The sequence below is a fragment of the Condylura cristata genome, unplaced genomic scaffold (assembly GCF_000260355.1).
Source record: "Condylura cristata isolate star-nosed mole 26May11 unplaced genomic scaffold, ConCri1.0 scaffold00008, whole genome shotgun sequence".
Classification (NCBI taxonomy): Eukaryota; Metazoa; Chordata; class Mammalia; order Eulipotyphla; family Talpidae; genus Condylura; species Condylura cristata.
This window is the reverse complement of record NW_004567109.1, coordinates 4,202,449-4,228,732: the sequence shown is the minus strand read 5'-3', so window position 1 is coordinate 4,228,732 and position 26,284 is coordinate 4,202,449. Positions and strand designations below refer to the sequence as shown.

Genomic DNA, 26,284 nt, shown 5'->3' with positions numbered 1-26,284 from the left:
ATGGCATGCCTACCCAGTCCTGGATGGCCTGAGGGCCAGGCCTGTTGCCTTTTGTGAACCTGAGAGTCCGCCTCTGCGGGAGGCCTCCTTCCCAGCCCACCTGGCTCCCTTCTCCGGTACTGGCTTGCTTTTTGACCCTGCACAGCCCCAGAGGGACACTCTTGCTTGCAGTGACTGGCTAGCTCCCAGCAGCATGCCCTGCTGGGGAAGTCAGGAGAGGGGTGCTCGGTAGGCCTAAGCGGACGCAGCCACTCAGAGCCCTCTCCTTGAAGACTCCTGTCAGGCAAGACATGCATTGCGAAAGAAGTATAGCAGTACGGGTAAAAGCAAAAGCACTCTGCCTCCGGGCTTGCCCGAAATTCCCCTCCTGCTGACATCGGGGGAGAAAACATCTGGAACTGGTTTTGAGGCTCTCCAGCTGCAGAGCCACTAGCGAGAAGTTCGTGTTTCACTGGGAATTGCATTTCAGGGGCTTATAGACTGTCCTTTTTGATTCTCATCTGGGTGAAGTACAACCTAAAAGACAAGCTGGTTCAGAGACCAAATCAGCTTTTCTTTGAAATTCTTCTCAACCCCCCTGCACCCCCTGGCTGAAAGCAGAATTAATGGTCCAGGTGGTAAGAAATCAGAAAATGAAAGCAAAGGACTTGGGGTCATCTCAGGTGCACGTCTATGCCTTCATGAAAATCAGACGCACCCCTTGGGTCAGAGCCGACACTAGGCCTCCAGAGCACTTGTCACAGCCGGCAAGAACGAACATGACGGAGTCCATGTGAACTGCCGTGCTGGGACTTGCCTGTACAGGACTAGAAAAAAAACTAGATTGAAAATGTGTCAGAACTTGTGCGAGGCCAGGAGACAGTGGGCAAAGATGCCAGACTCTTTCGATAAGAGGTGCAGCAGCATAAAGTGCCCCAGATCTGGTACCAGCCATGGCTCAGCACCCCTCCTCTGCCTCCACTCGACCCCCCCATGAGCCTTTTGCAACTGGTCTCCCCGGGCAGTGGGAGCCGCAAGTAAACAGTACAGCAGGCAGCAGGCAGTGCCAGCCCTTGCCTGGCTTCACTGCACCTGAGGAAAAGCAGGTGCATCCGGGTGTCTGCCCAGTCCCAAGGCGAGGCGCCTCTCCCTAGTGGGGAACACAAAACCTCTATTCTAGCCTCTCCACCAGGTGAGGGTTTGTTTCTCCTTCCAGACCTGGAGCCAGAGGCAGACAGGAAGGGCGGGCAGGCATGAAGCCTCACACCAGCCAAGCTCCTTAGGGGAGGGAAAAAGCAGGGGTGCCTGGGCCTACCCTGATGCTGACAAAGGGGTGTGTGCCACACAGCAGGAGAGAGGGACTCTTCAGAGGCCGCTTCTCTTCCAAAAGCTTGCGCAGACACGAGGCACAGATTTTCTTCTGCCCATGCATAAAGCCTTGGGTTCCTCCTAGTGCTGTGTCTTAAGATTTTTGCAGGTGAGAATTTCCATAAATTCCAGTTAGTGAATTCTCTGGCCTTCTCATGGCATCTTCAATCTTTGCCAAACTGAACTGAGGCAACTCAAGAGAGCAGAATTTCTGCATTCGCCTGAGCCACTCACAACTCCTGGGCATTTCTGTCTGCACATCCCAGAAGATGAGGCATACATGGTATACCTCCTCTTTGCCAAACGAGCTCCAATACCTGACAAAGGAGAGCCCAGTCAGTGCCCCATGAATACAATGGCACCAAGGTTGGCTTAACTTCAGGGTTGGCAATGGTTTCATAGCATCCAACCTGTAAGTTTGTTCCATCCGAGACTTGCTACCAATCTACATAGAGGCCCTTGAAGCACCTTGCCCATGGAGGCATAACGACACGGAGTGCAATCACCACAGGCGTTGCACCTGAGTAGAAGCCCCTCTCACTTCACCAAAATAAACAGATGTCATTGTTGGTATCAAAAGGCAGTGACAGCAAGCCGGTGAGAAGGGCCTAAAGGCCTGGCAGGCAAAGCAAGTTGGAGTCATGACGTGTGACGGCTATTCTGTATAACTGCAGGTTCTGAGCTTGCAAAGCAGCCATCATCTGCGGGAGACAGGGTACAGGAGAGTGGTCCTTTGACACCGATGAGGCATAATACTGCTCTTGGACACAGAGCTCAGGGACCTGGTTCTAATAGTGGGGGCCTGAAAGGCTGGGGTCTCCCTACTCCCCTCAGGCCATCTCTGGGGTCAGCTGCAAGGGTGAGGTCCCTTCACACAATGTCACAGGTCATAGCACCTTTTCCTGACCGACGGCCTCAGAGCTTGGCACAGGCAGAAAGGCAGCTCCCACCTCCAGTTCCAAGACATGAGGGAAGAGGCTCTGAGACCTGGTAAGCAGCCTCAGATGTAAACGATGGACCTTTTGAGGGCAGAGACCGAGGGGCGACCCAGAGCAGTGTAGAAGTTGGGGTGTGTGCTCTGTATCCAGGCTGCTAGCGAGGAATGTCTGCGCCCTCTCTTGACTGCTCTGAGATCCCAGGTGAGGTATGGGCCTCAAGCGTTCCCCTCTGTGAAGGGGGGAAGCCACCTGACTGGGCCGTGACAGTAAGCACAGCAAGGCATGGACAGTGCTTAAGATAGTGGGTGGCACCATGCCTGTAGGACTACAACCATGTAGACACCCGCGAGCTGCCTCGCCTGCCACAGACAAGCAGTGCCCCAGAAATGGCAGAAGAGCCTGAACAGAGGGTGGGCGGTAGCCAGTGTGGTCAAAGGAAGTGATGGACAGACAGGCAGTACTGAAGCTCCTCTCCCCCCAACCCCTCCTGTCCTCAGGTCTGTCAGACAGCCTTTTCCTGGACCCTGACATTGAAGCCTTGTCTGTCAGCCCACTGGCTTGGGCAGTGGGGTGGCAAGGGCGAGAGGCTTCTGCAGGCCTTCCTTGTGATGGTGATGCCCTGGGTAGCCTGCCTGCCTGGCTGCAGTGACCAAGACTCCGACAGGCAGGCCCCGGGGCCCGCGGGCCCTTCTGTGGGGCAGCTTCCTACCTGTCGGGCCAGAGTACTCAGGCCCAGCTCTGGAAAACCAGTAAGCGTGCTCTGAGCCCCGGAGGGGCTGGCAGGAAGGGAAGGAGCAGCTCCGCCGTGGCATCCCACCACCTCATCCCAGCAGCCGGCCTCCTCAGAGGCCTCCTCAGAGCGGGTAGGTTTCCTGTTGTGTCAGCCCCATTTCCTTCAGCAACATTATACTGCAAACACAGAGCTCCTTTGAATAAAGGCGGTGGTGTCCCCTTTCGGGCCAGGGGAGGAGGCTGACTGCTGGGCTGCTCCAGGGATGCATTCCCGGCCTCGGCCTCGTGCCTCTCCAGGGGCGTTTCTTCCCTCTCCCCAGTCCTGAAAAGCTGTTTGAAGAAAAGCGTGCAGGCTTTCCTTTCTGACCTCAGATGGGCAAGTTCCGAATGGCAGCTGGGTCTATTACAGGCAGAGTGAGAGGGTTAAGCAGGACAGCCTCAACTCTTTATAAACTTTTGCCCTGTGGATATGTGCTCATTGGCGGCAGTACAAGACTTGAGCTGTACTACACGCCTTAACGATATGGTTCAACTGTCGGTCAGACTTGGGCCTGGCACTGGGCCAGACCGCAATCAATGGGACACAGAACCTCCCCCTTTCAGATCATCACGAAGGCTCATATTATCTCCTTTTCGTCGTGCTGGTTAAATTTATGGAGCAGAACCCTGAAGCCGCATTCCTCGCCTGGGCCGGCCCACGCGGCCCTCCCTCCCTTTGTTCGGTACTGTAAGCGAGCCGTGCTTCGGAGGACTGCAGGGTTGTTAGTTCAGGCACTGACTGTTTGCTCATGACTGAAATGAAAAGAGTTCAGTGGAAGGGCAAAAGGACAGCCCAAGTGTGAAACCCCATCCCAGCAGGCCCTGGGCCCCTCCATATAAGCCCTGAGTAGCTCGAACGGACAATTTCACTTTGTCCTCGCCAAAGGGAAATCTTCAGTCTGGTCTCTGATCAACCTTCTATGGGAGCATGTCCCCCCGCAGCGCACCTCCAGGTGAACCTGTGGATGTGGAGTGCCGGGGGACAAACTGGCCCCTAACACACAATACGTGAAAGCACTCAGTTCCACCGCCATGTCCTCCCCCACCCCAGGCCCACAGGAGATGATGGTGCAAACATAGGACTGACTAGTCACTGGCCTCATTTCTGTCAACACAGGAGAAAGTCAGCCTACTTTTCAGGCCTCAGCTACAAGGGTGGGGGAGCACAGCACGTGTGTGCACACATGTCCACAGTGGCCTTGGTCCTACAGAGTCACGCGTGGAAGGGGCCACGCGCTGGGCCTGCTGGGCTCATCTAGTCATCTGTTTCCGTCTCAGCTCCACACCCTGACTTGTACATGAAGGTTAAACTATCAGCTCGGTGGGTAGGACTTCAGTTTTAGAGTTTAACCCAAGAGGCTTTCCCTCTTGGAGGAGAAACACCGGGAGGTTCACCCCAAAGAACGGCTCCCCAGGCTGCATCTGCAGCTCATCCTGGAGGACACAATCCGAAGGCCTGCCGGAAGGGAGGCCTCCAGAGCTGAGCCCAGGCTCTGTGGGCCGAGCTGCGTCTCTGTGGCTCAGTGGGTGCGCTTTATAAAAGGAGGCTACTCAGCTGAATGTGGATGTCTGGAATGACTACTAGAGCTCTCCTACCCAAAGCGTAAGCATAATGGAGTGAGAAGGCTCTAAATCCAGACCGGGGCAAAAACATGATGAGAGGACCAGGCAGAAGGCCTCAAGGAAAGTCAGCGCTGGCTAAGGGCTTTCCTGAGTTTTCTCTTGTATACTAGACTAGGGCCTGGACTTACGTAGATGTCAGCAGAGAACCACCCCAATGACAGCCCACACCCAAGCAGCCTTCTCGGACCAGTGAAGCCCATGGTCCGGTTCAACCTGATGGTGTGACGCTGTGACGCTGCAGCTGAGCTGAAGCAACCCTAGCTCTGGATGGGGAAGTGCTCCGGGTTCCCTGCCGCTCCCTCTCAAGGTTTAGCGGAGAGTTCCTGCAGTGTCCTTCCTGAGCCTGTGGCACTTCTCTTGGGGCACGTGGGAGAGGCCAAGAAATGAATGGTGATCTGGGAAAAAGGTCTTTTGTTGAGAATTCTCCTTCTCGACAGTAATTTTCCCACTGTAGCCCATTTGTTTTGGCTTTTTAAAAATATAGGTTATAAAAATATACAACCATGTGTGTTGTAGAGAAGCATTTAAGCCAAGACGGAGAGAAGAGGCAAGAAAAAGTTACATAGGCCATGAAAAATGTCCCATGAAGAGTGCCGGATCCATCCAATCTGTGTCTAGGTCATACACAGGCTCAGGGCTCCGTTAAGCCTGTAGATCTAATGATCCCTCGCCTCGCGCAGGGCCCCGAGAGGCACTTGCCCGCGCGTCCTCGTGCAGGCTCCACGCACTCTCGAGCGAGCCAGCTGTCCGCACAACCTCGGGGCTCTGGAAGGGCGTGTGGGTCCGTCGTGAGCCTGTCTGCGTGAAGATGTTCTGATAACATAATCTGGAACACTGGGCCCATCCCTGAGAATGAGACTCTAGTACGGGCCAAGGCAGATGTTGAGAATGTGTAACCAGTGACCTGAACGCCCGCTTTTTGCTGGGCTTTCTGGACCTCAGGATCACTTTCGCTGGCATTTCCAGGAGGCTACAGTCTAAGTAAACAGAGGCACGATTCCGACAGGGCAGCAACAGACACAAACGGGATGCCACAGCCAGCACACGTGCCCAGCTGCCCATGCAGCGGCTCTGCGGGCCAAACTGCTCTCTCCATGGGCCACTGGGTGCTGCTCTTCACGCCAGCGTTGTGGGGCTAACCTGATACTAGTTTGGGGACTAAAAGGAAATGAGCCCTCACGATGCACACGTGCTTTTCTGGGTGCAAGGTGGTGCTTGTCAGGGTTTTCTTTCCACGTTGGTTCCTTGGCCAGCAGCAAGAGCTGGTGAGTGTTCAAAGAGCAGGCGTGTGGGAGGGTCCGAGCGTGTGCCGCAGGCTGGCTGTCCTCACACAGTCCGTGGGACTAGTCAGGCTCATGTTAGCTTTCTCAGAAGTGAAGTCAGAGGGAGGGCTGAGGCTGGGACGGGGCAGCTTGGCCACAAACTGACCCCCTCCGGGGGATTAGATGTAACTGGCTAAAATGGTGCTAAGCCCAGCTGGGTTCAGGCCGGGGCCAAGGGCTGCTTGGGAATATTTTAGGTGCAATGCTGCCTCAGATGAACTGAACTTTTATTTTTGGAAATCAGCATCAAGCTCTCTTAAGTCCTGGGCTTCTTTACCCCAGGGCCAGCTTCCTCCTGGAGGAGCTGCAGGGGCAGCTATCGGAAGGGCGCCCCTGCGCCGCTCCTCTGAAGTCACCAAGGTCACTCACCACAGTCCACAGGCCCAGGGCCAGGGCGGCCTCCGGCCTGGAGGGGGACATGGACCCGCAAGGGGCTAGAGGCATATGTGAGGATATGACACAGAACAGCGCCAGGCTGGGATGGGCCCTGGCCTCCGCCTGCTCACGCCCGGGGCCACTGCCCCCACTGCCTGAAGGGCACAGCCCATGGGCTATTTTGATCGTGGAGATGGAGTCGAGAAGGAATGATCCTGCACTGACAGCTGGGAAGAATGTGTGCAGCTGTCACTTCAGCACACTATCAGTGTCATCTCCCCTGCTGCTCTGTCAGCTTCACCACTGTGTCTTGCGAACAGCCCCAAACTTCTAAAAAGCCCTGCGGCCCATTAGACTTCGCCTGAGCATGCTGCTGAGCATGGGGCGGGCATGAGTCTGAGCTCCGGGCACTGCTGGCCTGGAGGCTGTGCCGCACCAGCATGGCCTTGGTGGGGGAAAGGCCGCAGGGGCCTTGCTGGAAGCAGGACAGTGGTAGTAAGATGGGCTTCGAAAAGAATTATGAAGTGAACATTTATAACCGTTAACATTTGATCATTTCAAAAGCCGACAGCTTCATGATGAACCGAAGCCATCCCTTGACCTGGGGTGTTTCTGAGGAAACCATGAAACGTGGGCACACTGTGAAGTGGATGCCCGCTAGTGAGGAAGAGGCACACAGGACCCCGACCTACACAGTGACGTTGCCGTGAGGGAGGCCGTCCTGGTGGGTGTCAGGCAGATGAGCCCTGGGGGCCCCACGGCCCTGCCAGTGATCTGATTCTACAGCTAAACCCCTCGGCAATGCTCAACAGTGGCTGTCAGGCGCCTGGAACAGAGCCGTGCTTGAAGGATGCTTTCCGAACCACGTCATGCTTTCCACGCTGTTTGTCAGGGGTCGGACGAGCCTCCACGGCCGCAGCAGAGTCAGCCTTGCGGGGCGCATGCCTCACCTGGGTTCTGCGGGCACGCCATCCTTCTCGGTTGTGCTACCCGGGCCAGACAACAGATGCCAATGTTTGGAGACATTCGCTACATAACTTTTACCCGACAAACCTGGCTCCAGGACAGATTTCCATGTCATGTGGGACTTTTGGCTGAACTCTGCTCGAACCCAGAGGCATATCATTTACAGCAGACACTAACAATAGTTTGGGATCACCTGCTCTTCACAAGTGGGTTCAGAGCAAGTTCGTGGCCTCTGCACACCTTTTCCAGCAGGGTTCTATGCACAGAGGCCAAGAGCCCAGGTGAGTGCTGTCACCGGCACTTCCAACCACGGGACTCACCAGTGCGGGTGTGAATGTATCTGCTTAGTTTGTGTGATGAGGGACAATGAGAAAGACAAAACCCCAGAAAAGTATAAACTCCTGGTCTCCTTTAGCAACAGGGCAAATGTGTCAGCAAATTTGTGGACAGGGTGTAAGAGCTAAAGACACAATTCTGTTTTGCTTAAGCTCAACATTCCCTCAGCAGAGAGAAGCTTGAAGAGATGCCGTAGCTTGAGCCCCGACTAGACACCATGTGCCAGGCAAAGGGTCACTACACATCACGTGGCTTCATCCACAGAACTGCCACAGGCATTCTGAATCCTACTGTATAGGGGCTGAAGGAACTGCCCTTAGAGAACGTGGAGAAAGAAAACTTAACCAGAATCACAGATGTGGGGACCAACGTGTCCTGGGAGCTCCTTCTAAATTCCTACAAATCCCCAGTGACTCTGGTCTCCTCCTCATTTCTGCTCCAGACTTTATGTTCTTTCCACATCTCTTTCTGAAACAAGCATTTCTCTTTGAAGAGAGACCTCTTGCCCTTGGAGTGTCGAGATAAGAAAACTTTCAGCGACTTCCCTTGGGAACGACAAAATACCCATCAGCACCCAGGATCTAAGCAGTCGCCTGCCAGCGCTGGCCCCTGAGTGGCTGTCATGGCTCAGTGAAGGGTGGTGACAGAGCCGCATCACTACTGTGGGCTGTGCTTTTTCTTTCATGTCCCTGGGACCTGACAAGAGCCTTCTACAACTTGCTTCTTTACAACACACAGAACAAGAGATTAAAGACAGACTGAGAGCTGGGGCCAGACTAGTGATAAGATACACCCCGAACCTTTCTGGGAAATCAGGGTCACTGTTACGGAAGCTGACTCTGCTCAAAAGTCACCATGATGACTAGATGAGATGATACATGTCGAGTACACAGGCCCATGCCTGGATCTTAGTAAAGGTATGAAAATGTTAGGAGTATTATTACTTGTTAACGTTGCCATACCTAATGGCTGTTTTAGGAGACTTGCTGAATATGGATTTCAGTAAAACCACGTTAACTTAGAACTACTAGCTGGATGTGGAGGGGAAAGGACACTAAGAAAGGATGAATGAATAAGGATGAGTAAAAACTCTGAATTATAGGATTTCTGATTAAATATGACAGATTTAGTCCAGAGACCTCTCTAAAGTAAAAGCAAATGGCATGAATCCAAAAGGATAAAGAGAGGGTGTCAACAATATTTTAGAAGCTGAAAAAGCAGATGGACAAGTGGTGCTGAAATGTAAGCCTGAGGGAGTGGAAGCCACAAAACAGAGAGCTAATTAGTATGGGAAAGCCGCTGAATTTCAGTAAGATGGAGGCACAGAGCAGTTCTAAAGGCCTGGGCATGAGGAGGAACAGGGAGGCGAACATGTGAGGTGGTGAAGACAGGAAGATTGGATAAAAGCCTGTGCCAGAAGCAGTCAGTCCTGTGGGTCCCACCTGCACCCCATCCAGCCTGCTCCTCTTTTCTGCAGAATGGAACATATAGTGAGGTCCTGAGTCTCAGAGAACTCCCACCAGCTTTTCAGTGCCTCATCTTTAAGATGCAATCACCAAATATCTGAGAATCGTCTCTATTCCTGAGCGAAAAAGACCAAAACAAACAAATGGAAGAAAAAACTTGGAAGAGAACCAGGGCAAAGAGAAGTGGGGAAGAATTCCCAAGGAACATAAAATGAAACTGATAAATTACTTGATACTCAACATAAAGAGGCGAGTGCGTGGATAAATGAGTAATAGGTTTTTTATAAAAGTTACTGACCTCAGAGTAAAAGCTGAAAGTAGTAAGAATATGAGGATAGACTGAAAATATGCATAGAGAAAACTAAACAAAAAGTAAAGCAGTTACTGACGCCAGGGAGAAGGAAAAAGTCAAAAAGTTACACCAAAGAGGTGCTACGATCATAGTGATCTATGTGGCTTCCCTGGGATTACTATTTACATAGCCATAATAATGGATGAAAACTGAAGGTTGATGCACTCAGCAGAGTTACTGAATAATGGGAGAGAGAAACATGTTAAACAACAGGAAGTCAAATATCACCAGGAAAGAGCTTGACACTCACTTTTTCAAAAGTTGAAATTAACACTGGTTTATAACACTCCATAGCCTTCAGGTATATTATTATATATAAGTCAACATTATTTTTTAGAAACATGAAGGTAAATACCTCCAAATTGAAGAAAGTGCTGAAAGTTGTTTCCTGAGGAAGAGCAGGGATCAGAGGCAGGGAAAGACAGGACAGGAGACTGCCAGGTTTTGTTTTCATAGATGTAGAAGTCTTCACTTTTAAAAGTGAAGACAGGCATTTATTTTGATAAAAGAAGATTTGAAAACATTAAAAAAAATTGTTACTGCAAGACAATTAAGGTCAAAGTGATCGTTTTAAACACTGTTCTTATTCACTGTAGTTACTAAATTTTTAATGAATACAAGTAAGATATAAAAAAAAATTGAAGAAATTAAGACATCCGCAAATTATAAACAATAAATCAAACATAAACAATGAACACAGAAGACTAATTTAAGAACATTAAGACACAAAACATGGGTGATCCTCAAAATCTGGAACATTCTTCAGAAGCAGTTTGTCCTCGGGTACTTAAATATTCTTTGTACTTAGTACTCATTATATGCTAGGATTAAACAGGAGGTAAATATTTGGCCAGTTCATTAACTCCTGCTGTCAGCTTGGCTATACTTGAATCAGTGTGCTTCTTCAGCAACTGGACCGGAATATTGCAAGTTCAGAACTGGCTAAACTGAATGAATGGGGCCCCTCAACCAATCAAACCAAAACATGGAAACTTTTTAAGGTTAACATCTTTCCACCAGTGACAGGAAAGCGCGCCGCCGTGGCAGTCTGGCCTCGAGCAGCCTAGCGGCAGTGGGTGCGAGTCATCACCAGCCAACTGTGCTGCTGGAGCAGCGGGAGCAGCTGGGGAACCAGCGAGCTCAGGGCTCCCTGAGGTCAGGGAGGTTCTGGCCAGGCCTGAGCCACCAGAATGAGAGAGGCCTATGCCCCATCCTCCTCTTGAGAAGAGAAGTTTTGCTCTGATTCTCCTTTGAAGTTTTCTGTAGTCCCTAGGATTTTATGATACAGCTTGGGTCACCCCTGCCATTATCTATGTTTGAAGTATGTTTGGGGAAAATCTACTAGGAGCTGTCTCTGGTGTTAACACAGAACAACTGCCTCATAAAAACTGCTTTTCACAAGGAGTTCAAAGGAGCTTATCCAAATATTGGGCTTGTCCTGCTCCACCAACTTTGGAGGGTAGAAAGCTGAGGTTGGCCAAGTAAACTCTGACACAGATACACCTTCTCGATTCCCTGAGAGAGCCCAGGGCAGGGTTAACACAACCAAGCAGCCTTTTGACAAGACGGACCTGGCACTTTGAAGATCTGCTGCACACTTATCAGGCTGCTGGAATTAAAATTTATTAGGGTGGTAGGCTAAGGTGAAGGACTAAATTAGGTAAATTATTTTGAGAGGTCTTTCGGCTATGTGATAAAATCTTTCCAACTTTTACTTCAAGAAACCCAGCAAAAGTCAGGAGGAAACCAGGAGGGCTGACAACTGTTGGCAGGAAGCCAGAGTGCGCATCACGTTACAGTGGCTCCTATAGCTTAATCCATGCTAATCCACCACTGCCGATATGAGCTGTTTATCAGCAGGATGATGGATCATTACCGCATCTTCAAATACGCCAGCTTGTCACAGAAATTAGCCAGGTACAGCTATTTGTGGGCTGGTGGCATCTTCACGGAGTCACAGAAGTGCGAAGAGGGGCACTGTTTCACATTTCTGCAAATCTGTTTAAGTCATGCTTAATGGAAAACAGCTGCGTTCTCTTATCGGCTTCTATAGTCAAACTGCTGCAATATCACAGATTGCGTAGCTTCTGGAAAACTCCACTGAACATTCATGAGGAATATTATTACAGAAGTGATCTATCTGTCTGTCCGTCTGTCTGTCTATCTCTCTATATGAATTCACATATGAATATATAAGTGTAGGGCTGTTCCTGTGGACTCCAAAAAGATTTTGGTGTTCCCCAGATCATATTTTGAGAAGCTTTGCTCTAAAAAGACCCTTATGTACAAATTCTGTGCCTAACAGAAGTCAGTTTCCTCCATGGGTAGGAAACCCACTACTCTATTTCCCCATCTCCCTCTATTTGACATATTAGGAAGAAAATCCTTAGAGCAAAGAAATTGCCCCTGAGGCAAGAGAGCACTAAATAAAGACATGGGGCTAACTGTAACCCCCAAACTACCTTTTTTTCACCCACAGATCACAGACTTGTTACACAACACCACAGTTTTGGAGTCCCTGCTAGTCCCTATGCTCACTACATAACTCAGAATTGTCTGACAGTCTCACGCGCTCTCGGAGCCGGGCCGTGAACTCAGGCCTCGGTCTTCTCTGCAAGGGAGATTCTGATTTCAACAAAGGCAATGAATGAGGGATGAAGATTCTGTAAGAGGAGTAGGTAATGAAGACATAGGGAGGTTATCAAATCTAAAAATAAGTTAGCCTGGAGTATTCGCGGAGGAATTCCACAGATGGTAAAAACTCTTCATTCTGTTTTTATGCACAAACTTCCAATTTCTCTCAGAAGGAAACACCCTGTTCTGGTTCACTCAGAGTTAAAACCAAAAATCCCAAATCTCTATCTAACATATATATGACTAGGTATCATTCAGGAGTTTTAAAAACCAACTTGTTGATCTAGCTGTCCAATGCAAATTTTTATATGGAAGAACTCAAAATCAAAGCAATCTCAGTTTTCTGTCTTTGAGGTACACTTAAAGGTGTTTATGCCTGAAGTTAATTGATTTTTACTTTTGGAAGCAGGGTTGTGCTATTTCCATGAAGTCAGTCCTCCCTGCATGCCAAAAATGGCAAAAAATAGACGCTCTCCTTTCTAGAAATGATCATAATGCACCATGACCAAAAAAGTGGTTTTTTTTCCCCCTTAACAGATAATCTTGCATAAAAATGAGTCATGGGATTTCAAAAATGGAAAGGTTTTTCTCAAATATGTGTGTGCAGAAGACACACACTTTCCTTTTTTTCTGTGGCAGAACTGCACTTTCCGTAAGTCACATTACCCAGAGAATGCCATGTCTGGGGCCTGTGGGCGAGGGGGGTGGCTACTTAAGAGTCAGCAAGAGGGAGGAGGGCTGTCTCAGAAAAGAAGGTTTCTCTGCTTGTGTTCATGTGAGAGGAATTTTAACTTATAAGTCAGAAGCTGAAGGACTACAAAGATGTTTCTCAAAAATATCCCGTAACTTCACCAGCTTCACTTCAGACAGAAGGGAGACATAGATGCCACTAACCTAGCTCTGAATGTAGTTCCTACTGGGGCTGTTCAGAAGGGGAAAGAAAACGACCACCTACTTCAGGCGTCTTGCAGAGAGGCCTGGTTGGTAGCACTAGCCAGGGAGTGCACACACCCTGGGAGCAGTAGAGCGGAAGCATGGTCGTGGCTTGACACAGAGGAGACACACCAGCAGTCAGTTTCACTGAAACGAATTCCTTCAGACGAGGAAACTGACAGGTCAACTCATACCCTGATGCCCCGGCAGCAGTTATCAGCTCCACACACAAGACGTGCCCCCCGGTAAGAGATGGGAGGACCTCAGGGCCACTTGTGCATGAGGCCCTAGCTTCCACCTTTCCCAAAATATGCTTCTCTGGATCCATGCTCCAGTCTACAGAACTCTCTAGAAGGAGCATCTTGCACTTAACAGAGGGGAAGGCAGTGGCTACAGGCTGACAAGGTGTTAACTTTTGGGAGGGCTAGTTTTACTGGGAATCAATTAAAAATAGTTTCTTATTAATAAAAAAAATGGTATAACATGTAAAATAGATTTACAGTTTTAAGAAATAACAGACACTTTCCAAGAACTGATGGATTTGTACCTGGGCTGGCAGTACCCGTACCTGTCTTCTCTCCTCTGCCTCAGATGGAACACTGGTGGGAGCAAGCGAGAGTGATGGTACATCCCAACACCCACTGTGACCGCTACTGGATTTCAACTTGGCAAGTTCCCAAAAGGCTCAATTCAAACCAATCCTGTCTGCTGTGAGAGGTGTCATACCAAGATGGCAAACTGCCGCTCACAGAGCATAGTAACTAGAAGCAGCACTGGGGAACCAGACCGGAAGAGTAATAGAGCACTTCCTAACTTCCTCTGGCTGACACATTTTCTGTCCCATCCAACCTGATGGCATTCAGGCTCTGGTGACCCAGGAGGGTCAGACCCTCTTCTCTCAGAATCACGGGTTAAGATGCAAACACCATTGCAAAAGTGGCTTTTTGTTAAGAAAATCCATTTCAATCTCAGAGGCCACTAACAAAGTATTTCTTTATATTCTGGGTGGTGTCTTGCGGGTGTTTTTACTGAAAAAGTCAAATACGCCTACTGTAAATCTTTCCCACAAAACCAACCGACGGGGCCCTCCTTGGTGGTGCAACAGGTTAAAGTGCAGCACTGCAAGCCAGCCACAGCCACAGCCACTTCCACTTCAGTGCAAGTTTGATCCCAGCCCAGGAGGTGACCCACATGGCGCGGCAGACCTCTCCTGACACTCCTGCTGCTCCCCTCAGCAGTGTATTTTGCTGATCTGTCTGTTCTGCTCCCCACTGTCTCTGGTGAATCCTCTCTTTGCGCCTGTACCCAGTTCTATATGCATAAATGAATAAATCTTTAAAAAAAAAAACAACAACAAAGGTCACTCAAAAGCTCTCAGAGCAACTGGAATTTACACAGATGCACACAATACAAGGTCTGAGGATTCCAGAACACTAGCAGAGCCCTGATGGCAATATTCTTAAACACTGATCTATCATTATCCTTCAAATTCCCCTTCCTCCTTATCTAACTTAAATAATGAGATAAGCGCTGACACTCCTGAGCTTTGCTAAATTAGTTAAAATATTTCAAGTTCTGCCAACTCCCATTTCTCCCCCCCTGTTTTGGGTCTTGACTAAAAAGGTGAAGAAATACTTTGGAGCAAACCTCGGGGCCTGGCTTCATAAATCTTCATCTGCTACTTTCCTAAAACGTCCTGTAACCTAAAGCTGACACCAGAAGGTATTGGGAGAAGTAAACCAGCAGATAAAACAGCCCAGAGCCAACACTCCTCTCTTTCCGGCGGTTTTTGCCTTCCACTGTGAAAAGGCAGCTCCCGGGCGCTGTAATTCCCTACCCTTTTGAACATCTCAAATTCTACATCAAATAGCCACACATGCGCAGAACATGGAGACTGGTCAGTGGGCTCTGCTCTGGCCTGGTCAGGGAAGGGCCGCAGGCTTTTCCATAGGCATCCACGGCACCCTGAGTGCAGCTACATCTGTGCCATTTTCAGAAACTTGGGAACAGACAAATGCGGCCCATACACGTAGCCTGGAAGATGCAAGCTGAGCCAGCAGAACATTGCCTTGGAAAAGGCTGCTTATTTCGGTTCCAAACCACACATACTTGTACAGTGAACAAATGCAGCAGGGGATATTGGTCCACAACATTCAGGCGGAGGCCAAGGGCTCTGCTGTCCTCCGCCCTCCCTTCTCCCCAACCCCCACTTGCCTTCCCAAGAACTAGTCAAATGATCGGACATTTCAGAGAAAAGCTAGGTGACTGTCTTTTGGGAATGCCTGCACGTGTACAGGGAGAGGGACTTCGATGCACTTAATCTAAAAGAACTCAAGGGGGGGGTTCCCTCTAAATAAAATCATGTTCAAGTAAACACAGAGAGGAGCCAATGTTTCCTGTAAGGCTACTTTACAGAGGGATTACTGTAAGGAGTATTCTTTCACAGTTTAATGGCTTACTTTGCTATCATCTGCTTGAAATTTGGGTCATTTAAAACATAGATGCTAAGATCTAAGCCTTCACTTGGATGAAATATTACAGAGGAAGCAGAAAGCCTCATCCAAGCACAGACTCAGAGGCAGAGCTCTTGGACTCCTGGGTTCTATTCCTGGCTCAGTCCCTGAGCTCAGGTCAGCCCTCGGTCAGAATCTCACTTCTAATCCTTTCAAATCGTTTGTTAGTCCCTGTTGTCTAAACAGAGAGGAAAAACCCTGAGTAACACCCCTGGATCCTGTTCAGTCAACTGGGCTGACTGGAGATGGTTATAACTCACTTCCAAGAAACCGGGGTGACTTATCCCTTGGTGGACTAGGGTGTTCAAGGACCAGGTGTCATCAGAGCAAACCTCACGGCCCTGAAACATCTCTCCACCTGCAGACACCTCTGTGTGCCTTTAATATGACTTGCAAAATAACACCACCAGCATTTTATAGTTCTTATGGCTTCCACATTAAAGTAACTCTGGTAGGGCTTTAAACCCAAGAGGCAGAAGAGGCAGGTATATGTATCCATAATTTATAGATGAAAAAGCGGAGGTCAGACCAGCCAGGAGCCCCTGCTAACAAGTAAGGGTGCTGGCACCCAGATCTGTTGCTTTCTGGTTCAGTCTCCTTTTCTCTCTAATGTAGATCCTCCTGAACACCCTACTTTTAGACCTAGACAAATAAGACTGAGGGAAAATGACTGAAGTGTTTCTTTTCAAGAAAGGATAAAGGGCCAATTTCTCAGAGGCCCCAAATTAAGATGGACCCACTTCCGTCTGTAACCTAAGCACTAGCTCTCCCTCAGTATCTTCTTCAGAAACAAAGACAAGATGCAGAAGCTCCGCCTCCCCCCGAGCTTCCACCACACAGTCCGCCACGACCTGAAGCTCCTCGGTCATCTCTGCAGTTGTCCTCTCTGGTAGCTTTTCCAAAAGTTTGCAGTCAACCGCTGGGCATTTCCACCGGTTTGCTGCAAGCCCTGTGGACCCTTGGTAACCTCTTACCTGGAATATGGTGCTTCTCTACCTGGTCAACTCCCACTCACAGCCCGGGTGTCATCGCCACTCTCACGCCTCTGGAAAGGCCTCTCCTGAGCCCTGAGGGCAGTTAGCCCAGCTCTGCTCCTCTTTGCCTTCGCTGACTGCTCCATTTCGGGGTGCCCAGCAAGATTGGTTTCTGACATTTCTCACAATTTTAGCAAATTATGGTTTATACCAGTATTTGTTTTACGTTTGTTGTCCTTTCTCACTGTCAACCTTCTGAGAGCAGAGGTAGACTTGCTTTCTGCTCTGCAACAAACCCTGAATTCTTAGGGAATTTTCAATCATCATTTGCTCCATGAAACTGAGTTTTTTATGGTGCAATGACAACACCGCCTCTCCTGCTAAGCACATGTCTGGCCTTTCAGGGCTCCTGGGGAGAACGGAAGATAGTGTCACGACTTCCAGAGTGACAGGACTAAATTTCAACTGATTCCATTCAAATCAGCATCACTGAAGTTAGAGCGCAACATATTTAAAACATTTAACACATATACCTCAGATTCTTTTTGAAACCAATTGACCCCTTGACCACTCTGGGCTGTCACGAGCGAGGGTGGTACTTTGGAATTCCTAGCCTCACTGTGTCCACACTTCACTAGGTGGCAAAATGCGGGGCGTAGACTTCTTAGGCTTTGAGCAGACACACAAAAAAATAAGCGGAAACACTTCTGAAGCCTCTCTGTGACCCTCCCCTCAACTTCGTGAACGCTTCAAATTACCCTCACGGACGGCGTTTGTTCTGTATCTGAGACGAGAATGCAATTCAACCAAGTAAACTCTACAGGTTCTTTCTAAAAAAAAGCTGCTTCCCACTGGAAGACACCACAGCACTGCAGAGGACGACAGCCCGGCCACACAGCAAGCACTTTCCTACTCAGGCATGTGCTGGCAGCGGGGACTTCTCGGGGGGCAGATAAATGGGATCATTTTAACTGGGGACAATTTCACTTTAAATCCTATCTGAGAGAGTGACAGGGTGGGGGCATGGCCGGGTCCTCGGCCTCGGCCTCCTAAAAGGCACACTCACTCACTCGGGGAATGTCTACTATCAAGGCAGCAGCAAGATCCTTCTGGGCTTACGTGGAAGCCAGCTTGGCTGGGAACTGTAACTGTTACACCCTCTGTTGATAAGAATCCCAATTAGTCACTCTAACAAGGGAGGTTAAAATAGGCCACTCACACGACTAGCAGAGTTAAGGTAGTTGTGTTCTGTGGACTTGAAGCCATGTGGGCTGTCGATGACTTCCCTCCTCAACTGGGCTTACGGCGAGAGAGCATCCCGCTGAAGCTACGGACTTGGGAGATTCTCTATGAAGGTGGCGGCCAGCTGGCACACTCATGAAGAGAACTACGAAGGGGCAGACCCATGAGATGGGCTGCGACCTGTGCCCGAGAGCCCAGGGGCTGGACACAGTTGACAGCCCAAGAGCTTCCTTAATAGGCGGGCAGGGGCCTAGTTAGTTTCATGAACAAGAGAGGTTTGTAAGGATGAAATCCTATTTTAGACACTTCTGAGGAAAAAACAACATTATACTGCACATACACACACATGAGCATAGGCAGATAGGTAGATATAGAGATAAACACACATACAGATCTGGGGAAATTCATGCCAGGTAATTGTGTCTTGCTTTCAGGTATTATATTAGGCAGATCAGAAATTTAAGTTACATATATTCACATTTTAAATAATCACATCATTAAGGCAGAACACACATGATAAGGCATATCAGTAAGGATTAGGAGAGGCAGCAGACCAGGGCAAGAAACTGCAGAAGCCACACCCCCCATGACCACTGACCTGGGGCCACTAAGTGTGGCTGTGTCTCTCACCGCCTGGGCTGTTTCTGATGCAAAATCCAGGGCGCCTGCCACCGGCTTGGTTACAGTGCCCACAAGCCCTTTCCCAAGGCCAGATATGAAACCGCTGACACCCCCTTCTGTTTTCACACCTTCCACTGTTGAGGTTATAACACTGGTCAATCCACCAATGATACCTAGCAAAAAAGACAAAGGCTATTGGAACCTGGCCAAGGACAAAAGTAAAAGCATTTCAAACCAAACCCCTCCATTCCATGCACTTGGCAGGAGGCGGGCATTCTGTCCATCTCTCAATAGGCCAAGGCGGGCCAACTCAAGACCGGGAACGAGCTTAGGCTCAGAGAATGCTATTAAGGGTCAGTAGTCAGAGGAAGATACCTTCCGGCTGAAAAAAAAATCAAAGAAAAGCTAAGGTTAACAGTGGCTACTTTTAACTCCAGAGGTTGGGCAGCAGATGGTAAGGACGCAGACAGCAGGACCAGGTCAACAGACTCGGAAACTGGGCTCCCTCGACACACAAGACAGAAGCAGTGAAGTACATCCTTGCTCTTTAAGAAACACAGTCTGACCAGCCAACCCCCCACAGGTCAGAAACGGGGTGAAAGCTACTGCCCACTTGGCTTAAGTCAGGTATGGACCATCAGAGAAAATGATGGAGTCAGGTCAAAAGGTCAATCTAGGTCAAAAACACACTCCAAACACTTGGAAAGCTGAGTCTTGAAGAAACTCAAAGCTGGCCCGAGGCTGGCAGGGGCGAGAGAGGACAAAGGCGCTGCAGGGAGAGGCCCGGCCCGGCTGGGGAGCGTCTCCAGGATTTGTGCCAGCGCCACTCACAGGATGTTTACCCTTTGACAGGGGTGCGAGGAAGCTCTCTAGGCTCTTCAGCTCTAGTGAGACAAATTGGTAAAGGAAATTCCTTGGGTGAGAATGTACTAACAATTCACAGCGTTTCTTTTGGATTCTGGGTCTGTTTGCTCCAGTGAGGCAATATCCCTTGTCTCCAACCTTCTGGACAAAAGTTCATGGCAGAACATTCAGGGTTTCAGACAGGACCTCGGAGACAGAACGTCCCTGACCCAAACCAGGCAGGGCCTCGAGGGAGAACTGAGCCTGGCGTCCAGTTTTTAAACCAAGGAGACTGAGGAGATTCTGGCTTTCATCTCCAAAGGGTTTCTTCATCCTGAAGGAAGGCTCTCATCCGAAGCTTCTACTTTCAGCTAACGGACCCCAGCGGGTGAGGCTGTCACTTCCTGATCGCAGGCTCCTGGAGGAGCCCCACACGTGGAAGGCCCTGTGTCAGTGGCTCGTGCAGCCTTGAAGCGGCACCACTCTCATAGCACACTGGTACACGTGTGCAGCCATACTTTCTCCAGCCCCAAGGGTGCTTGGGCCAGAGAGAAGCAACCACACATAGCCCAGCAGTTCCCATTCATTAAAAATCGTCCTCATTATTGTACCAGAGAGAATGAGTAAACCTTTAATGCTGAGTGACTGCCCAACAACCAACTTTTAAGTTCAGAAACAGGCTCATTTCAGCCAAGTATTACTTCTAGCCTGATGTCTCCTTAGGGGCTGCTCCTTTCCCAATTGAGCAAGTTAAGGAAAAGCAAAGGTGTTTTATCCAAACTTTGCCATCAGAAAGTTGCTAAACAAAAACCGTGGCCTCCGACACACTATGTTCCAAACAAAAATAGAAATATGATTTTCTTATTATCGACATTCCTTCTTCTTCCTCCAAGTGCAGAGAATCATAATTTTATTGGCCTTGATCACTTCTCATCACTTGGGACTATTCCTAAGCATCTGGAATAATCAGCTCAGCTGACTGACCATTACTCAGTAGGAGCCTGGCCGGAGGCCTGGGGGTGCTCAAGGAAAGGGGCCACACGCCGTGGGACAGGCACAGTCCCACTGCCACCTGCGCCCCGAATGTCTTCCTTCCACCAGGGACAGTGGAGCTGGGACTTACAGGCCGAGAAGGATGTTCCTACGCAAGGCAGTGAGGCAGCAGAGGGGATGGCAAGAGGAACGTGTGTGAGCAAGGCCCGGGACATGTCTGAGGAGTGATGTGTGGCTCGGGGTGGCTCGGGTGCAGTGTGGCGGGGACAGAGGCTGGGAAGGCTGGCCTAGTTTACACTTCCCAGGGTTTGAATACCATGTTAAGAAGCGGATAGAAAAATAGAAAAGGCAAATGAGTGAGAAAAAAAAGCATTAAAAGTCAGAATTCAAACAAATTCACCTGCATCCTTGGGCACATGGGTTTATAATCCCTGGGAATATATATTTTCACAAAACTCAAAAACACCGGGATGACAAGCCTGGCCAGTCATATTTTACTTTCTGTGAAAAGCTGATCGGTAAGCAGAAGGCAAGTCTGTAAGCAGCAATTCCAGATTCTAAAAAAGGACTCAGGCAATTCCACCATGGTATACTTTGGAAACAGAAGCCAAGAACGGGAAGGAACTGCAACAGCTGCCACTCCATGAGTCCAAGAGTTCTCACGGGCTGCACCCTTGCGACTGCAGGGCACCGAGAGCTGAGGCCGCCAGCATGCCAGGGCAGCAAGCCCGGGCTCCTGTGTCGGCCTGCTCTTTTCTACTTGTCATCGGAGAGGTGAAACCCTGGCAGAAGGGCCTGCTGCCACGTGACCTACCGTGCGCCAGGCCGTGGATGCCGGCTACAAGGTGCTCCCCGCTGGTGGCCGCGTGGTAGCGGATATACTCCCGCTCGGACTGGTGCCGATTGTCCATCGTCTTCCCTAAGCCATCTGACAACGTCCCCGCAAACTGGAATGAATCAAAAACAAAAGGAAAAGGGAATTACAGCCACAGCATGATTTCTACCATTTTCTCAATAAATACCTTCCCTCGCTCCAAACTGGGGCATGCAAATTCTTATGCTGGTGGCCAAAGGCTGGCAGGGCAGCTAAAGACCCGCAGTGGCATGCGTTTTCCACAAATCTAATGCAGATGTACTGGAAAATGAACGAATAGCAGAATGTCTGGAGGAGGAGAGGTGGGCTGCGGGATCTGCGCTCGGCATCAGTGGGATTCACAATAGGAAACGTGACAAACTGTTGCTTTAGGTTTCAGTAATGATGTTCCTAGCGACACCAACTGCCCCGAATTAACACCTTTTCATTCACTTCCTCAACAGATACTGGGGAGTGGGGGTGGGTGCTGCATGCTCAGCTTACTTGTCCAAAGAGAAAATGAAGCATATTAAAAGGTTAACAGGTTAAGTCATCTTTCACAGGAAATCGAAGACTTGAACTCATGACTTCAAATGCAAAAATCCTTCCCTACCAATTAGAGAGAGATTTTATTTATCCTGGCATACGTGAACCAGAGAAGCTGTCTCATCCATCAAAACTGGATAAAAGGACATAAAACTCTGTTTTGTCACAAGACAATCTGAAAAGGTTTAAAGTGACAGTTAATAAACCACAGGGTACTTAGCCTCATCATTCAGGCATAAAAGGGAAGGATATCAAATATATAATTAGCCTCCTTGGGAAGGATCTACCAAAACAAATGGTTTAAGTGCCAATGACCTACGACTAACCTTTCAGAAAACTCACAGGAATGCTATTTAGATATAAAGTTTGGTAAGATTTGAGGCAAAGAGCCTGCCTTGAAGACCTTGTCAGCCCACTGGGGGGCCCCCAGGGGGCCTGTTTTGTTCTGGTTTGGCAAAGGGGTGTTAAACAGATCTGCCCTGGAAGCCATCAGGGCTGAGGTGTCCTGCTTGTCATGGGTGATGGGTGAAAGCAAGCGCTGGGCTCAGAGGAGGGAGAGAGTGGGAGAGAGCAAGGCTGTGCAGCGCAGGGCTGGAGCAGACTTGGGCACCAGCTCCCTCCATCCCTCCAGAAGCTTCCCTCACCTGGGGCAGTGGCTCCTGATCTTTTGGAAAACACATCCCTACCACCATCTGCTTCTGCCTGCCCTTCCCCATCACTTCTTGTCTAATCAGAGATCTTAAATTGACGAAAATGAACTTCAAACTTCCTTAGGACTCAAGACATCCTGGGAAGTCACAAAGCCAACACGAGGCTCACTGAGGAGGCCGCAACTGGAGACCACACTGGAGAGCCCCAGTGGGCCAGGAGCTTCCCTCCGACCCAACCAGATGCTAGTCCTCTCTCAGGTATAAGAGGGAAGGATACCAAATACATAATTAGCCTTCTTGGGAAGGAGAAGAAGCACCGCTGTTGTGTGGACGAGCGAGGTGCCTGCTTCTGTAGAGAGGCAAGGCTGGCACTGTATCTTGGCTGGCAGATCAGTGACAGGCCTCAGGGCTCAGTCTCATCAGCACTGGTGCTGTCAGTCAGGGCCAGGGAGGGTCACCCTGCACCCGAAGTCTTCCAAAGGTATAGAATTGTGACTATTTAACAGGAAAAAGAATTCAAAACAAAACAAAACAAAACAAAAAACACTCTTTCTTCAAGGGATAAACACTAGCCTCCAAAGTGAGTGTCTGGAATGGCACCACAGATAAAATTAGAGTGTGGGACTTGGTTTCCAAAATGCTTTCCAGATCTGGTGGACGGCCTGAGGTGGGAAGTCTTTATTAAGCACTTCCTCTGGTCCAACACAGATGTGGGACTGCCAATGATGCAAACAAACAGCAGAGTGGGACCTATCCCCAAGGACAACTGTCTCACTAGGAAGATAACAACAGACATAAAACAGCCATGGTCAACGTAATCACTGGGAGCCGAGCAGAGGAAAATCTGAGCCTTGTTGGGAGGGTCAAAGGGAGTTGCCGCTATGTTCTGGAATTAAACCGGCGGTCAGTGCTCTTCATTTAGGGGCTGGACAGAAATTTCCCTCCATGGGAGAGGCAAGAGGTTGGCAAGGCAAGAGAGTTGTCTTCAGAAGCCTCTGGGGAGTGTCTCCAGGAGGCAGGCGCTCCACGGAAGAGGCCAGGGGTGCCTGCTAGCTGCCAGGGTCTCAGCCAGACCTTCTGCATTTGCTCACCTTGGGAAGAAATACTAAATGAAGGTCCTGGGTGGTTGACTAGGAAGAAGTTAAAAAAAAACCAACCCCTCAGTTTCAGCCCTCCTAAGAAACTATGGGAGAATACCCTAGGCAAACTACCCAGTACCCTCCCTTCCATCTCCCATCAAGTCCCACCACCCACTACAGTCAATAGAACAAGTTTAGTATCCGAGGTTACAGAGCAGCCTCGGATGCCAAGGCTTCACTGCCAACGGACTCTGCTATGGCAGCTGCAGCAACCCCAGGGCCCGTGGCTCCTGGGTGTTCTCTGCATAAAAACACCCTCCTGACTTCAGGAGGGTGGGCCCTGCCGACCTGCGAAGTCACCCTTCCCTCCAAATGCTACACTCTTCCCTGCTCCTGGCACTCGCCCACCCCACTTACTCCAGGAATCCGTCTGAATTCTAACTTCTCTATTAAAAAATTACTCATGCAAGCCAACTGGGATGTGTGCTTTGTCACTTTTGAGATGAAGTAAAAGACACAAAGACATTAGCAGGAAATAATTATGCAAGTCTTCACCCCTAGAAATGTGACCTTGAGAACGCAGAAAACTAGGGAAGATGATGAAATCTATGATCCAATGAAACCTATACTGATGAGAGGGTACGCAGACTTTATGGGGAGAGGCATTTTATAGCAACCAAACTGAAGTCAGTTAGATGAAGAGAAGCGTGGTCACAGGCTGGAATGTGGGCCAGTCCGCCGGCTTCTGCCGGCTGAATCCAGGGCACCACCGACCTCATGGCCTGCTCTCGGTGTGGAGCACTGAGTCATCTTTAATTCCACCTCTCATTCTCCACCTCAGTGGGAAAGTAAATCACACCCTGTGTCTTATTTCTCCCTCCAAGATGGGTGAGAACATAGGCTAGAGAGGGACGTGAACCCTGCAAGCACTCTTTATGGGTGCCCTCTGACACTGACCTCCTGCAAGCCTGGGGAGAGTCATGTCAGCCCTGACTTTAAAGAGCAGTGAAACAGAGCAGCAATGCCCCCAAGGGCCACATCGGGTAGGAGGGGCAGAGGGCACCCTGCCTATATTTTTTTTTAAAAAAAGAAGCCCCCAAAATAAAAAGAAGCCAAATGCATTTAAAATCAAATTTGTTTAGAAATTTGTGTAAGAGCAAAGCTGGCTGGTATGTTCAAGGATGATCAAAATGGGAAATGAAGCCTGGAGGCAGATACTGAGATTAATCAGACATAAAAGCACCCCAAGGGCCCTGGGCTGAGACTCCTGGAGGTATGAGGAAGTGAATTCGGCCAATCAAAAGGTAGACAGCCCCAGATGTACCAGGCTCCCGATTGAGAATTGTGAATCAAAAGTGGTTTCTGCCTCCTGCCTTCAAGGACCTCAGATACCCAAACAGGAAGATGGTCACACTTGAGTTTGCATTCTGTAGCATTTAAGAGCTGCAAAATCCAGACAAGTGATTTAACTGGGAGCCTGTGCTTTCGTAGGATAAGAATAAGGACCTGCCAGTGGGCAACAGTTTAGATAATACTTAGCTGACTTCTGCAAGGCATTAAACAAAAACCACAACGTATTTGAACTTTCCCTTCTTCATATGCAAAGAGGAACATGAAGACTCCTCACAGTCACAAAGCTTCAAGGCCAGGGCCTGGGAGCAGACTTAACAGTAGTGGCATGAAAGCTGGGGCACAGGGCAGGTGCTGGCTGTGACCTTGGGGTGCCAGCTACTCGCCTGCTGGGGGAGAACTAGAGGCACTGGGTGTGAGGCAGTGGTGGGGGCGGCAAGTCTCTGGGTCCTCCTCACTTCCTTTTCCCCATTCCTCCTTCTTCTTCCTCCAGGAAGCCCTCCCTGATGCAGTCACCTCCCAGTCTGGTGGGGCTCCCCTGGGCTTGACTTGACCTTCTACCTCTGGTACCACATAGGGACAGGGGTTTTCAAGAAGTGTCAGGAAGTCAGGAGTGCTGGGCGTAACTCTCAGCCATGCGGTGTGACTTATGGAAAAGCCAATAGCAACAGAAGGTAATTTGCAGATAATTTGTAACTCTACTCAGTATAAACAATAAGAATTTGCTATGATTTCAGTCAACGTAGTTCATTTTGTAGCAATTTCAAGTCCACAAAAACTTAAGGCTGCCAGTGAACATCTCTAGCTAAGAGGAAAAGCTCCAAGGAACAGAACGTCCCTCAGAACTCTGCTGTTCCAAGTTGACAACAGTGATTTCTCCCACTTCTCTCTCTGCAGGAAGTTTCCACATACAGTATACTTGTGAGTTCTGGCCACAGCTCAGTCACTAATTTCTATAGAGCCCTGTTTTCAGAAAGGGGGTACTTCAAGATGCCAGGGGCTCTGCACAGCTGACACTCACAGCGTACCCCACTGCCCCCACCTACCCCAAATGCCATTGTCTATGGGAATGGAGTCACTGCAAATTAGCCTCACAGGGGGCCAGGCTCAGAAGCTGATTTTATAAAACTGCAATTCAAGTTGATGCTGGAATGGGGCATGAAGAAATTCACACTGTCCCTCTGTGCTGCCCTGTCAGTTTCCTGGCACTTTTATGATCTTCAGCAAGTGCGGGACACCACAGGCGTGTGGCCAGGGTAACAGGAGCCTGGGCTTGAATTGCTCCCGCTTCTCTAGGGCTCTCCTTTCAGTTATTTACCTAATGGAAATTTCCTCTTTAATATCTGTGCCCAATTGAGTGGTGGCTGGCGACAGCATCATTCTTGTCACCAGGGCAGGTGGGGACCACGTTCAAGAGGAAAGGGGGATGGTGTGAGGGAGGCCTGGCTCTCCCAGTGGACGGCTGCCCAGTACCAGTCTTGGTCTCCAGCACAGCCCCATCGCACAGGAACTAGGGAAAGTGACAGGGACTGGCTGAAAGGCAGCGGCATCTGCCAC

At 49.5% G+C, this 26,284-nt stretch overlaps 1 protein-coding gene across 2 annotated transcripts in view; it reads right to left on the bottom strand.

Moving 5' to 3' along the window:
• Window positions 1-26,284, bottom strand: part of VPS13D (vacuolar protein sorting 13 homolog D (S. cerevisiae)) — a 184,381-nt gene that overhangs the window by 22,393 nt on the left and 135,704 nt on the right. For both annotated transcript variants that reach the window (XM_004678519.2, XM_004678520.2), the window contains 2 exons: window positions 21,064-21,196; window positions 18,391-18,586 (listed from right to left, as the gene is read on the bottom strand). In XM_004678519.2, coding sequence (XP_004678576.1) covers window positions 18,391-18,586; window positions 21,064-21,196 — 329 coding nt within the window. The remainder of the gene's footprint in view (window positions 1-18,390; window positions 18,587-21,063; window positions 21,197-26,284) is intronic.